At 36.2% G+C, this 16,077-nt stretch overlaps 1 protein-coding gene across 1 annotated transcript; it reads right to left on the bottom strand.

The window, feature by feature from the left end:
* On the bottom strand, positions 6,753 to 13,943 carry LOC109823965 (CCR4-NOT transcription complex subunit 11-like). The gene is made up of 12 exons (XM_020390439.1): positions 13,717 to 13,943; positions 12,376 to 12,483; positions 11,527 to 11,613; positions 10,546 to 10,599; positions 10,253 to 10,398; positions 9,994 to 10,147; positions 9,776 to 9,913; positions 9,531 to 9,602; positions 9,374 to 9,447; positions 9,148 to 9,289; positions 8,106 to 8,184; positions 6,753 to 7,084 (listed from the first exon to the last, which is right to left on the bottom strand). The coding sequence occupies exons 1-12, from the start codon at positions 13,864 to 13,866 to the stop codon at positions 6,987 to 6,989; spliced, it is 1,302 nt and encodes a 433-aa protein (XP_020246028.1). The 5' UTR covers positions 13,867 to 13,943; the 3' UTR covers positions 6,753 to 6,986.

Here is a 16,077-nt window from a genome sequence, read left to right as displayed (position 1 = left end):
GCGCCCGCGCCCGTGCTCGAGCCAGTGCAGTGCTATGGACACTGAATTGAGGTACGTCTTGACGTCCTCGATCCTCCGCCGAACGACATTGCAGGCGTCCAGCAGGTCCACGGTGTCATCGAGGTAACCGTCGAACATCTTCGGATCGGCAGCGTTTTGGACCGGACCCGTCGCTCTTCGTTGGGCGGATGTTGCCACCCGTAGGGACCTTGAGAGCCAGGATGCTGTCGCGTAGAGATGCCGAGGTCGTCCAGCTGCTGATGTTTAACCAGCTGTCGAAGGCAGTGCGGGCCGGAGGCCACGGGGAAACTGCGACGGCGGACGATGAACAGCGGCCGGCCGAGAGCTTGGAGGAGAAGGACTTCAAGAGGGTGGGGGTCTTCATGTCCTGTGTTCTCTATGTTGATGTTTTTTTGAGAGTCTTAAGAGGCTCAAGGGGGTGTGCTTATATTTGAAGGGGGGTGGTGAGATTCTGTGTCTTGTGATTGTTACACCTAATAATTGGGACAGCACATGGTTGTGTGCAGTTCAGGGTCATCACGTTATTAATGCAACGTGTTTGAATTCGGAGCTCATAAGTGGAAAGGTGTAATATGTTGTGCTTTCGTTTGTTAGGTCTGAGGGGATGATTCAGGGGTTGAGGTGGCAAGTTTGTTGCGAGGTTTGGGATAGATAACGGGCGGTTCTAGAGGTTAGGTGTACTGTGTGAAGCACCCGTATTTTGCCTTGTCAAAGTTTTGCATGAAACACCCGTTTATACTCAATTAATGAATGATGACCAGCTCATTATGCAATATATAAGAGGGTGACACCTCACTTGTCCCCTCTGTTGGTCCCATATTTTGGGTAACGTCGATACGGTTGTAAGCATTTTGAGCATGAGGTTTAATTAATTGCGGCTTCAATTGCAATTAGTCTCCAATTTTCATCTCATTTTGGGGACTCTTTTAGTACTAAAGAAAGGCTCGAAAAGAGCGTATAGTAGATGCCAGTTGCCCACTTCCCAGTTTGATCGCATCTTCACTTTTTGCGGCACTTTCATAAAGGACGTGCTTTTGGGATCGATAACCAGCACTTTGGAGGGGAGTCCGTGGAAGAGACTGATGAATTGGCGGTGTGGATCCTGGCACGAATCACAAATTAAAAAGAAAGCAATTATTTCGATTCTGATTGTGGACCAAATTGAGCGTGATAAAGTTTTGCTTGCACACGATCAAAATCGAAGGACAGATAGCCGGGGTACATAGAATTCCCTTTGAAACCCTCCCGATATTTAGTAGATAATAGGTTAATTAAATGGTCCGGATAGAGATTGGAGTTAGGAATGTTTGTTGGCTTACTTTCTATAAGTGGGTGTAGATTGAGCTAATAAACTATTTGGTAACTAATTTTTTGTATATATATAACATTGAGATGGACACAATTATATGTTACCCGAGATTTTTGTAAGGGATACGTGAATGTGAGCTCTACATCATCGCCTAATAAATTAATATAGATCATCATCATCCTTGATAATAGTGTTGATAATAGTGTTAGTAATGGGTTTTTAGCCCCACATTGGTTGTGAGAACACACCTCACCCTCTTCTACTTGTATAAATATATGTGCACACTCAATATTCAATTTAAGGGAAATTTATCCAAGACTCTCTCTCTCTCTCATTTTAACATGATATCAGAGCTAGGGTTATTATTTCCCTTGCTGCTTTGCAGTCGTTTAACGCTTTTTTGCGTTCCTCTATCAGATTTTTGGCATTGCCGCTTTGCGGGCCTCTTAACGTATTTCGCGTTCTCGTTTAACCTTCAGGTTCCATTTTAATCTTCGAGGTTATATTTTAAACTTTCGGGTTCTATTTTAACGGCTTTACCATTTCAAGACCATCTCTTGGTCTCAAATTAACAACATCTTCGTTTCAAGCCGTCTCTCGGCCTCAAACAAACAGTATTGTCGTTTCACAGTCAGTAACGGCATTCGCCGTTTCAATCCATCTCGACGTCTAAACGTCTCAACATCAGCATTAATCCGTTGTAGGTCTCCGGCGTGAGCATCAGATCTGGCCGATCTTCGGGCCACCTTGGTCACCGGTTGCTTCTTTTTTCTCAGATTTGGCAGTCATAAATAACCTTTGGGTTCAAATTTAACATTCGGGTTCTTACATTTTAACCTTCAGATTTCTACATTTACCTTCGGGTTCTCCTTTGAAACCCTCCCGATATTTAGTAAATAATAGGTTAAATGGTCCGGATCGACATTGGAGTTAGGAATGTTTGTTGGCTTACTTGCTATAAGTGGGTGTAGGTTGAGCAAGGAGTGAGTAATAAACTATTTGGTAACTAATTTTTTGTATATATACCACATTGAGATGGACACAATTATATGCTACCCAAGATTTTTGTAAGGGATATGTGAATGTGAGCTCTACATCATCCCCTAATAAATTAATATAGATCATCATCATCCTTTCGTCTCTGTGGCAGCTTGTGAAAAGAAATCCCAAATGACAATAGTGAGTGAGAGACCGAGGAGTGTGGCACTGTAGGTAGTTAGAGGTGATGATATAACTCGTGCACTAAATTGTTGAGGGTCCGTTTGGATGGGGTATTTTGCCCTGAAAATTGGAAGAAAATATGTTAAAATGACAGTTTTTTAACAGATTTCTCCCAAAATTGCCTTTAAGATGCGATTTCTGTCAGAAAGTTACCATTTTGACAGCTTTCCTCCTAATTTTCGGTGCAAAATACCCCATCCAAACGGGCCCTGAGTGTGTGAGAGTTGGCTTAATTTGAAGATAAACCTACCACTGAATGCCAATTGGTATGAGATTAATTTTCCTCTCCAACTAGTGATAACTAGCCTACAAGAGTCGGACTACTTTTCTGATGTAAGACGTGATAATGTAGAGTTCTTTGTGTGTGATTGCAATAAGAAATCATGAGTTTTTAATTTATAGATACACTATAGATTTTTTTTTTAATCTCATGTAGTACAAAAATAAAATAGTACGACACTCGTGGTCTAGTAAACATTTTCATTTTCCTGACTGTTTCTTTTACTTTTATTATGACAAAATCTGTAGTCTGTTTATTGTCAATTATTGATCCAACTTAAATATAAAATTATAGTAATAGCTGAGAGAGTTTAATATCAGTAGAGAAACTTTTTAAGTACTCTCAATAAAGTTCATGCTCATGTCTTATCAATAAAAAAAGTAAATAAATAAAAATCTCATTGGAGAAATAATTGGGTAGCTGTGGTCATAGCATGGGATAGAAGCTTTATTTTCTTAATTACTCTCATGGTTTAAAAAAAAACACACACACAAAAAACTAATTAATATTGCGTTCAGATTTTTCTATTATACTTTCTCTTAATTTCCCCTTTTTTGTTGGGTAGCATTTCATTAAGAGGAGACGGTAATATTAACTCGGAGCGGGATAAATTGAATGTCAACTTCTATCTGGTGAAAAATGATGGACGAATGATATTTGGAAACAAGCAGAGCGATAATATCATCTCTCTCTGACTCTGTCACTTTGTCTTTTGGAATGGAATCATGGAATATATACCAGCTACACTTCAATAAACGCTTCAAGTTATCGTCAACATTATCAATTTGGAAAATGATACCGGCACATCCCCAACCACAACTCTAACCACATCCTCTCTCTATTTTGCTACAGTATATTAGGCCCCACATGAGATTTTAAAATTTTAAAATCTCATGTGAGGCCTGATGCACTGTAGCAAAATAGAGAGGGGGTGTGGTTGGAGTTGTGGTTCGCCGCTCTATAATTTTTTGCAATTGTGGGTGCATACGTTACTCAAGTACAGTGTTTCAACAATTTGTCTCACTGCACGGACAATAATTGTCCACATTGTTGGGGGACACACACACAAACTTATGCGTGTTAATATGTATGTCTCATGTATGATATAAGTATATTATTTGTATCTCAATCATTATGCACAATAGTAGGATCCATTGTTTATACTACTTAATTTATGTGCTCCCCTGCAATTTTTGTTCCCTTGTAGTGTGTCACCAAGGTCTGGCACGATGCCCATCGCCCTCAAATTTGATTCTGATTTTTTACTTATAATATTGACCAGTAGTACAATAAATGAGGTTAGAGATACAGTATAGTTTTGTATTTAATTTTTATTATGAATCCCATCCTTTTTATTTCCACGAGATATTGTTGGTTAGGGCCGGGGGGCTATATGTTGGATTTAATCTAATAAATCTATTTGTGGGCACATATGATTAAATAAATGTGTATTGTTATCTTTCAGGATAACCCACTAAAGTGATCAATTAAGTTGGGTTAATTTGGTATTTAAATAAGTCATGGGGTTATATGTGCAGATACCAGGTTGTAATTGTGATTTATTGAGGGGCTAAATTACAAAAGTACAACATCTATAAATAAGGGGTTATGGTCCCTAACCTAGGGTTACATTCTCTAATTCTCTACACCCCCATCTAGCTAGAGAAATTCGGATTTAGAGAAACCCTAAGGTTAGAAGATCCAAAACTCATCTCAAGGTTCATCCATGGATTCAGGTATAAGCTTCCGCTCTTTTGATTATTGTTAATCTCTTTGAATTAATCATGGCTATATGGTTTTAGATCTCAAGTTTTGGTTTAGATCTAACACTATAATCATGAAATTTCATCGCTCGACATATAATTTTTGTACTATTAAGAAAGATGAGAATACTAACCTCATACACAACCACAAGAGGCCTTTTGGGTATATTTGTAGTCCCATTAAAACAGTCTTATTAAGTAGTTTTGTTATTTTTATCACTGAAAATATAATATTTTAGATGACATGTTTTAGAAAACAGATAATTTAGAGGACGAAAATTTACATCTGGGTAGCATAAATTGTATGTAATTGCTCGTGATAAATCAAAAATGCTTAAAGGGCAAAGAAAATGATAAGTGTACTACAAGTCTACAACAGTTGTACTATTTTCATACTCCCAGACATAAAAAAATGAGGTCCATAAGAACTTATAAGATCATAGTATGATACTCAACTCGTGTCTCTAACAAGTATCATTCTCATCCTTCACCACTGAGCAAAGCCTTAATGAAGACTACAGGTTTCATACCTTCCATTATGATTTAGAACCACTGGTTATAGATTAGACACGAAAAACTAATTAGGAATATCATCTTGAGCATTAGCTGTCATCAGCTTTAAGATTAACACAAAATGACTAATATAACCTCCCTTTTCTCTGCAAATTTAGCTGTCAATGGAGCCCAGTGTTGGATATTGTCTCCAAACATTAGTCGCTCATAACCTTGGACAAATTCTAACGACATATATAATAAAATTATTGGAGATGTACCTCTAAGAGAATGAACATTTCAATTCAAAGGACAATTTAGATTTTTCTTTTTTTTTATAAGAGTGGAGGAGGATGCATATGCTATTATAGACCAATATCAGTTTGTCTTATGTCATGTTTGTACAAATATCTCTTTTGTGGTCTACCTGTTTGCTTCAATTGGTCTATAGAAATTTTAGTTTCTCTTTACTATATGTATGGTCGGCATTGGTTCTTCCCTATATCTATGTCAACGGTGAATGACGGCAATACATTCTCTTCATCTTCGTGGATGTTTGGAAGAAGAAGGTTATACATCACTAGTAAGAGAAATTACTTTTTCTATTTACCAATTTCAATGGATACAGTTCGTATCCTACTTTTGTAAAGATTCTTTTGTTATATTTCAATGAACAGGGTATGTCCCTTGTTTTTCTCTCAAAAAAAATGTTAAAATATTTGCCACCCACAAGCAAAATTATGTTTCATTTGCTATTGCCTATCCCTATGGCTATTGGGTTATCTTTTTATTCTGAGTCACATGTTAGTAAAGTCATGAGAGAGATTTCGAGTTCTGTGGTACAAGTCGGGTTGCAATTTGATTTGGACAATGCTTGATTAGCTTTCTGAGGATTTGAATTCTGTGGTACTAAGTTAGATTTGCAATTTGTTTGTTTGCGATTTGGGTAGGGGGAAAGCCTGCCAAAAGTGCAGCTTTTGACAGGTTTTCCACCCAAATCGCCTCTTTTGGGTGGAAAGCCTGCAAAAAATTGTACTTTTGGCAGGGTTTTGACAGGCTTTCCAGCCCTTTCCCCCTAAAAAAACCTCTTTCCAAACAGCCCGTGAATGTAGTTGAACCATTATTGCAGCCTTTATCAGAAATCTTGCAGCACATTGTTCCCATAGTGGTCTTGGGGTATCAAGAATCAAGATTTGGAGTGTTAAATAGTAAAACTCTAAAGTAGTATTCAATAATTTCTTTATTATTTAATAAAGTCAATCTATAGTCGTCAACTGTTCTTTTCTCCTTGTCCTAGAATAAGTGATACAACCATTTTCACACCTCTTATATTTGATTGATAGATTTGTGCAATAGTGATTGCATTTTATATATTTTTTTAATATTGGTAAATCACGCCGCTTAAGAAATATAATACAGGCTAGGATGGGTGTGGAAAAATTACAATTTGCTAATATTAGATAACAATCTTTTACCATATGCGAGTTGCTCATATAGAATAAACATGTAGAATTTGACATACATTCAACATTACCAAACTCAGCCTCTAGAGGCTTGTGACCAAATTACCTGTCGCTATATTTCAACTCTGAAGCAACAACGTTAACATTGGGGTTTTGTTCATCATAACAAACCTACTCATTGTTGTATTTTACCAAACAAAACATTGATTAAAAGATTAATAAACTGGGAGTTATTTCGACATAGCAGCCTTGATTCCTGAAGCAAACATATTCTTCCCTTCAAATGTAAACATACGCTGAACCCCTTAAACCACAAAGATAATAATGCTTAAAAACCAAAGATTAAGGGGGAAATGAAGAAAATGTATTATTACTTTTTGGCCAATTACTGATAAACAGCATGAGAAATACACATAAATGTACAGAGCAGAGATGATCTACTCCAAGGTTTTAAGGAGCCTGAACAAGCCGGCAGCTTCTCTGATCCTTGAGAACTCAATGCAGAAAGCTTGAACTTCAATGAAAAGATCTTGCACTGAAAAGTTAACAGCATCAGATGCATTTTTGAAAGTTCAAACATTTATGAAAGCAATAAATTTAGGGGCACATTAAAGGAGAAACATGATGATCGGAGAATACAAATATAACGCATACCAAGAATAATAAGCCTTAGTTGAAATTACACATAAATAGTCTAAAGTTCCACATATTTGACACATATCCGGTGTTATATTTTTCTACATAAAAATACCTAAAATTTGTTTCCTACAGACAGATAAGTAACCAGAAGTTATTTTTGCAGTAGCCCTGTTAAAATAAAATTCCTAATAACGTTCTCTTAATTTAAATCTCAAGGAATTAAAAAAAAGGGCAGCAATGGAAGAGTAACAGGGGTCGATCATAATAGAGAAAGTAGACAAAGTGAATTGGTTTGTTTATAATGAAAATAGAAGCAAAGAAATGGAAGAAATAGGAAAACATAGATAAATAGTGGACGTGAAGGTAATAATGGTAGTCTGGTGGAGATGATGGGTTAAACTTTATCATCTTTCAGCAAATGTTTAGAATAAACAAGTCAGGGGAAATATGAAAGGATAAAAAGTTGGACGAAAAGCAGTGATGGGTAAAGTATGTGCAAGTTAAGTACTATTAGCTTTGGAACCCAGAAGTCCAATTCTTCGTTGAATTAGTACGTGATCGATTATTAGCTTTTTTAAAGCATGTGTAATCAAACGTATCTTAAATACATCATCTGAGATTTATTGGTGACAATGTAGGTTTTTACTAGTGATTCCCCCCACCCCCACCCCACCCCACCCCCCAAACCAAAAAAAAAAAGCGCAAGTGCTATTTAAAAAACAACTAATACTAGTGGTTCAGGTCTCATTCTGCTCCGATGGGAATACCTTCAATTCAAGCCTAAATGAGGCCTTCAGTGTGTAACTGCATTTACGTACTTCACATCGCAAAACTTACTAGATCATTCACGATCTAGATCAAGGCACAAGCATTAACCCATGAACTCATAATTCAAGAATAAAATCAATCAGACTTACCATTTATGATCTTATTGCGGATAAGACTCTGTAGAAAAACACAAACCAACCTCACCAGTCTGTTCTGCATGTACTTGTCCTGGTAAAGGGCATAAGCATTCTATTAGAAGCATAGTTCAAGTAAGTGCTAAAATCAAAATCATTGTCAACATGGTCGCATACAGATTAAGAAAAAAGAATGAAGATTGTGATACACAACTAGATTCTGTAAGGACTAATTTCATAAGTTTGCAGCAAACTATCAGCAATTTAATGCAACTGCTAAAATTATAATGGATTGACAACATAATTCAGAATGAGAAGGAAACAATATCAAATTTATTTATAAACGCGGTTTAATTCCATAAGAATTCATTTGACATGGAAAGTTGGCCACAGAGAATCAGTGTCCCTAACTGACCAGCACAGAAAATCTGAAATGTACAATAGAGAGACAGATGTTTACATGTTTGTGTTTACATGTTTTTACTCTAAAAAACACGACGTTTTACACACCACTTACAGTGGACACAAAAAGAATGATACTGGAATACTTAACACCCAATATTGGTCCCAGTTCTGTCCAGCTTCCTTTTTTTGATAGTGCAAATCCGATTTATTTTTTGCTTTTACATGAACTTTTCCAGTCATGTGACATAGCGTCGACTCTAATTGGAGAAGTTTGTCTGGAGTAGTATGTAACTAGAATACCTATGAAGGAAATTTTATTAGACAAGTCAACCATCAATGCCTTTGTAGAAAAATGAATGGCAGCTGACAAAGGGATGTTGAAATGGACAGGTGGACATATGCTCTGCCACAATTCATCAACTGTCTGCCACAGCTTCCCACTACTTGAAGATGATTAGCCCATACTCGCAACCCATATTAGTTAGAGGCAAGGCTCTAACTAATATGCATTCAAAAACATCCCTCACATATTTTATATATTAAGATTGAAGAAAGATAGCATCATTCTTTGCCAATTGCCGTCAGGGTTGACCAACATGTGCAACACAATCTAAATGCAAAACTAAACACAGAATTATTTGACAAGGGAAACCTTGATGTTTTCGCAGGATGATATGCAATTCGTAATGTACATGTGCACAAACTCTGTCGGGAGCTCAACTGCAGTTGTAAGCCTGTTTACAACTTCCATAGAATGAAGACTCATCTCCATATTAACAAGAACTGTGAAATACCTGTGACACAAAGACTATCGCATAACCATCTACAACAAACATATCATAACAAATACACTTGGAAAAGCAGTTAAACGGACTCACTCTGCAATTTCAGCAGAATTCATCAGCTTTATGAGAATGTCAACAGCAATAAGAGGGTTATTTTCTACTAGTTCCTGGAAACAAGAGAATAGCTCTTCAGATTTCAATTTAAGATGTGAATCAAATAATTTCATATAGTTCATAACAGGCAACCTACAGGTAACTTTCCAGGAGTAATACCACAGTGATAAACGAGCTTTGGGTCATTCTTAAGTTCTGCCAAAACTTGCTACAAGATGAATCAAACATTTTCACGTCAAAAATAGAGATGATTTGCAATATTCACAATGGGATACCAAGTAAACTAATAGTTTTATGAGAAAAGTTCCATCAAAGATTGTGCCAGAGTCTAAAACGTGAATGTTGATTAAGATGGAGAGTCGTGAGAATTGGATAGAGAACCTCATGCTGAGCAGGCATAAGTGGGCCTTTCAAGGCTTTGGCTATCAGATCCCTAACAGCAGCCCCACGGCTAGTGTCAGCACACATGCCATGATCCCATAATAGCTCATGGTTATTGTCCGGATTGAGCCACATGAGCTGGCAAAGAATCATAGAAGGTTGAATCAACAAGAAGAAAACTAGTACTAGCTAATTGAACTTTAATTTGATATGCTTGCCTCTCCATCAAGCACTGGGAGCCTTGGCGGCAATGGTCTTATCCATTGGGGACCTAGGCCTTCTAAAGACACTTTCTGAAGCAAACCAGTTACAGAAGAATCCCTATCCCCAGACCCTATTCTTGGTTTAGATCCTGGCTGTGAAAACTCAAATCTGGAAGAAGAAAAAATTTATACCAAAAGTTTCTCCAATGAATCTAACCAATTTACATAGAGATGCAGCAAATATCTTCAACTATAGTTCACTCAATTGACATACTCTGCTGAATTCGGATCACAGCCATGAGGAATATCTGGATCTGGTACAATATTTTTTACAGACGCAGACATGAAATCACTATGATAGGGCGCAGGTTGCGATTCATTACCCTGTTGCTTTTGCAACTCTTCACGCTGCAATAAAACCTAAACCACCAGAAGTTATTCTTTATTAACAAAACAAGAGCCATGCTCTGAAGTTCTGAACTAAATCATCAAAAGGAAATAAATAACTGGAAAGTGATCTATATTTCAGGAAACAGATTTCCTTAAACTCAATGTCTACACACTCACATATGATGAGGAATCGAATTCCTTCATATAATCTGCAGCTGACAGCTTCAGAACCTGTACAGAAAAATCTAAATGAAGATTGTTGACATTGTGAAATTGGAACAAAAGAATGTAGCCCTAGACCAGTAAAACATTATGACAACAATAAAGTGATTCAAGTGCAAGCACTTCAAGTAAAATAAAATAACGCAAGCTACAAAACAATGTGAAGAATTCAATTTTGGGATATATCTACCTCAGAGGGAGAAATTTGATGTTGGTAAAGGTATTTCCATGTGATAGAGAGGTCACAATTTAAAGGCATTACCTCCAACAAACATAGTGAGAGGAACTTCTCCCCTGTTAAGAGGAGAAGATGTGATGCCTTCCACTGACTAACATGAGGATTCTCCCTGTTGGGAGTAAAGTGTGGGAGTTGTGCATTCTATTATACAGAAAGTAAATACAAAAGCACTAGAAAAGGGCATCCCTCGCCCTCCCTACTTATCAAGCCTCTATATAAAAATGTCAACTTCATGCAACAATCATGTTGTAGTGACTCTAGTGAGACCTAATTCCTTACATATTTATCAAAAGTTGATGCGGCTAGAATCCACAAGGATGTGTTGAAATATTCAGCTTGAGAAGTGGAGACTAGAACACAGGAGCAAGCAAGTCTCCATTCAAGGTAAATCATTAAACATCATATTATACAAGGGGAAGAAGTTGATGAAGGAAGAGAAATAGGATCAGTTTTGAATTCTAAATTTTAAAACTTAATTCAGGGTGACAATGAGGGAGCAATGCATGAATATTCTTTCTTTTTTATCAACAAACAGGTAATGCATTGGGGGTTTTCTGAAATAACTTAACAACTTTGGCTGTTGTTTCAAAATAACAAGATATTTTGCTGGTATTTTATTTTATTTTATGGGAGGAGGAGGGGTATATCAAAAGTATCTTATCAAAAAAGCAAAATTATAGATACGAGTAGTAAACTACCTCTTTGTCATTAGTTGCAGCAATCGATCCCAACAGCAGTTGAATGAACACCTTTTCCAGTTGCTCAGCTGCAGCATCACATGCTGCCTGTTTATAACATGCAATTAACGCATAAGAATTTTCCTAGGTAGGTAATTACAATTTAATCTCACAATATGGCACAATTACAGCTCTTGATAAATCAAAAAGCAGCACTGCACCAAAGGGAATGCATCCCCATAAACATGCTTTTTTTTGTTACAAAAATGTATAAAAATAGACTTTAGATGGTACATGGTATCCAGATTCAAATCTTCCCAACCACGCATTTTAAAAAATGGATTAAAATGATACTGCTACCTGACTCCAAGTTTCTGCCCGTGAAAAGGTGCTCAGCCTGCAGGGACATGTTAGAATAAAATAATAACTCTCAAGTCCCAACCCTCACCATGGCTTCCAAGTTTTGGTGCAGCAGAAAGGATTTTCAGATGAGTAAAGCCTCATCCATTACGATTATTTAAATTCAACATATGTCCTCAGCAATTTATAGTACATTGAAAATAATTAGAAGGACAAAGTTGGAAAGATCTAGAAATAACCTAACTACCATCCTCTAGTTGATAACTCTCCCCAGTCACCCTATTTTCTAATATTAATATACTTTATATCATTTTTAAGAATATTTTCTAAAAACCTATTCATATTAATATTTGATTTTTAAGGTATTAAAAACATCTTTTACACACCAATTTACTATGTAAAGCACGCATCACATGCACCGGAGAACTAGTTTACATGAAAAAAAATCATGATATACAATGCCTTGCATGACTAAACTTAGAACTAAAATAAAACTATAATGATACTTACATCTATGAGAAAGGAAATAAACGGGTTTGAGGAAGGCGGCTGAGAGGAATAGCTCTGATGCAGAATAGCAAAAGCGCCCAAACGCTCACTTAATTTTAGCATCTTCCCCTGGAGATAGAAATGAATGATCTCATAAAAGTCAAATATGAAATACCAGCGTTTTTGAAATCTTAGAATGAAATATACATCAGCAAGTTACTAAATATTTAGATCATGCTAATAGATTCCAAGTCACTGAAAATCATATAGGTCAGACAGTAATAACAAGCACAGTAATGGAAAGTGGATATAGATATGCAATAACAGAGTTAAGAGTAAACTTAAGCTCGCTGATTATTTTCTTCAGATTTTTTTTTTTTTTTGGGGGGGTTGGGGGGTGAGGCGGGGAGACTTTGCAATATTTACTTTTCAGCGCTTAAATGCCATTATTTTCTGTGGAAATTGAGTAGAAATAATACAAAGACTACTTGAACTGGCATTTCAACCTGAGATGTCATTTCTTTATTCACTAAGTACTTCAGGAATTAGTTACGAAGAGCTCATGTGAAAGATTAAGACCGTCTTTACCTATCAAAAGGGGGGTCAATGACCAGGTAGAAAAATGATAAGATGTTGAAATAAAACCTACAGAGTTATCTATTTCAAGTAAAAACTTCAGAGGAGTTTATGAAATTCACTCAAAAACTACTAACTAAATCTCTACTAAGCAGGTGGGTCTATAATTTTCTATAATTTACCCAAGAATTTGAGAAGGTGCTTCTTTGTTGCATTTCATGAAGAGGAAACTTGAGCATTTGGGTTGGGCGATGTACCATGAAGAAGTTTCCAGCATTTAGGTAACACATGCAAAGACAAAAGAGATTTGAACACAAGATTTTTTTTAAATGAAAGAATTGAAAACCAAGTACCACTATTCACGTGAAGAAAAACAGATTGAAATACAAGATTCCTAGAAATGATGAATTTAGAAGAAAGAACCAATTTGACCATTGTAATACACTAAATTAAACATAGGGTAAAAAAAATCCCCTTCTTTCTTTTCAACTTATTCACATCAATGCAACTAAGCACAATCGAAGAAAACGTCAAACATCCTCGCATGATTACTAAAATAAAAACTTTAACAGCTTTTAACTTCATTGAACAAACACTACAATTCATCATAAAATATCATATATTTACAAAGTAAGCAACGTTAAGGGAACATTTTGGTTCTAAGGAGATACAATCAATAAGTTCCTCTCTACTCCAAAACTGAGCCTTTAGGGCTCAATCTAAAGCCCTAGGGATTGAATCTACGACTGAAATTTAACCACTTAGATCGAGATCGAGAGCTCTTGCCTCTAGGAGAATCGCGATGGCGCAGCAGATCCTGAAGCGGGAATCGCGCGGGAACTGGGAGCTGAAGTCCTTGAAGATCTCGTCGAAGGATCGAGACTCCGACGAGCTCAGTAGAGAGAAAACGGCCTTCGATTCTTCGACGCCGATCATCGCTGAGATCGAAGAGCGAGAGTAGGAAGGGGAAGACAACGAGGGATTTCTCTCTTTCGGAGAGAGGAGAGATTTATTAGTGGAGATTTACTCAGATTTAAGGGAAGCGGGTTGGGTTGGGGGTTTTGCAAACGGGTCCTAATCCGCTAGGTCAAACCGTACCCGAACTTCTTCTTTCTTTTTTTAACGGTATGTGTGCCGCCGTAGACAATTTTTGTCCATTGTTTTTTCCCCCTAAATTTATACAAATTAGTAATTTTGGCAGGAGAATATGAGGAGATTCCCTCGTAAATAGTAATGTGGCTGGATATGAGATTTGTTCATTATTATAATATCAAAGAAAGAACAAGGTTTTATTCAATTTTTTTAGATTCTACTATGTATCTAACCGTAAATGATAGAATACTAGTCATATGTCATATGATGCATGTATATATTATTTTCTTTTGAAATTTTATACTCTCTGATGTAGAATGTGCCTAGGATGCATTAATGGAGAAACTGGATTGTCAGATGCCTAAATAGAGCTCTGCCAAAGAAAATTAACTTACAACGAATAACAAGTTGTATCTTTCAAACCGTACATCGGAATTGCAAGAGTAATGTATGAAAATATGGAGTCAATCGGACCTATCATTACTCAGTTTGCAGCCATCTGCTTTGCGAAATTCCTTCTAGATTGATAGATATTGGACTTTTTCGGTTTTTTCCTATTTTAGGTAATGGTTTACGAGTCGGTTTTGCTTACGAAACAAATTCAATTTGATTTCAAATTTAACCGATTGATTTTCTCAATCATAGGGAGTTTTAAAGGACAGTTTTGTTATTTCTATTTTTGGTTAAATTTGGGGTCCTAATGGGAGTCTAATTTACTTTCTATTTAAGTAGAGGATTGTAAGTTGTAGAAGCATAACTTTTTTATCAATAAATTTTTTTTCATTAAATTTTCATCATGGATTCGAAGTTTTTTGTGGATTTGAAGACCAGTCATTATTGATTCAGAGAGCAACCCTTGATGAATCTCGGGGTTTATTACTAACGTGGTATGTTAGAGCACCTCCAATAGTTTCCCTAAAAATTATCAAAAATGAGGAAACAAAAGTCATATTCTCCAAAATATTTTTGCTCCAACTCTAACAACTTCCTCATTTTAAAGAATCCTGTATTTATTACAATAATAAAAATATTCTACATCTTTGACATGAACTTTAACAATAAAGATTTAGATATGAAATTTTTGTTTTTTGCCCCCTTATTTTATAGTGTCTACCGCTTTGATTAGTTTGCATAAGGGGGAAGAGGAAACATTTATGACAAAGCTCTCCCCAAAATTTTGAAGAATGCTGTAGATTTGGGGAAGACTCTCTTTTTTTTCTCCTCTATTCATATTTTGGGGAATTTGATGGAGAATCTGTTGGACAAAAAAAACTCAAAATTCTTCAAAAGTGAGAATACCAATAAAATGGGAAAGCTATTGGAGATGCTCTTACATTCTTAAGCAGATGGACAAGTCATATATGAGTAATTGCTTTTAATTAGTATTGATAAGCATGGGACGTCTAACCCATAAATGGGTCGATTACAAATTTGATTGTGGTGGGTTGGATCATTCCATATTAGACATGTGTATTCAGAAAACCCAATATGATTACCATCATATCTAATAATATCTCCCTTCGAAAAAAAAACTTGTGAGGTAATTGAGAGACTAAGGGGTTGTTTGTTTGCATAAGGGGGAAGAGGAAAGTCTATCAAAAATGTTAGTTTTGACAAGCTTTCTTGCAAAAATGCTTTTTTTAGAGGCGTTTTTTCAAGAAAACCTGTTAAAACTGACACTTTTAGTAGGCTTTCAATCCATTTCCCCGTCGAAAAGAGAAAACCAAACGCGTCCTAGTACATTTATTGCATTCGTTCTTATTTCTCACTGAAAACAAATTTCAGTATTGAATAATTGATAGTTATAATGAAAAGTATCGGGCCAGTACACTATTTTTTAATGGTAGTGATTGCTACAACACTATTTTTATATTATTTTTAACCAAAAAAATGTTAAAGCATACTCTTTAAAAAAATTCGAAATTAACGACTTATCAAGAGAGCTCGCATCTCTCGTTCTTATATAACGTAAAAGTAGTATAATAGAGAGTAATGCGGTTGTCGTTATTTATTTTTTTAAGGAGGGGAAGGGGATTCACAATTTTGGGTGAGTAA

This window comes from Asparagus officinalis, chromosome 9, assembly GCF_001876935.1.
Source record: "Asparagus officinalis chromosome 9, Aspof.V1, whole genome shotgun sequence".
Classification (NCBI taxonomy): domain Eukaryota; kingdom Viridiplantae; phylum Streptophyta; class Magnoliopsida; order Asparagales; family Asparagaceae; genus Asparagus; species Asparagus officinalis.
This window is presented reverse-complemented; position numbering and strand designations above follow the sequence as displayed.

Bases quoted from the DNA above. Each gene is read 5' to 3' on its own strand.
- LOC109823965 (XM_020390439.1), bottom strand. From the start codon at position 13,866: ATGATCGGCGTCGAAGAATCGAAGGCCGTTTTCTCTCTACTGAGCTCG. The intron at 10,399-10,545 runs GTGAGTGTGTAG...CTGGTGGTTTAG, and splicing joins AATTCGATTCCTCATCATAT to GTTTTATTGCAGCGTGAAGA. The intron at 9,290-9,373 runs GTGAGTCCGTTT...TTTGTGTCACAG, and splicing joins AATTCTGCTGAAATTGCAGA to GTATTTCACAGTTCTTGTTA.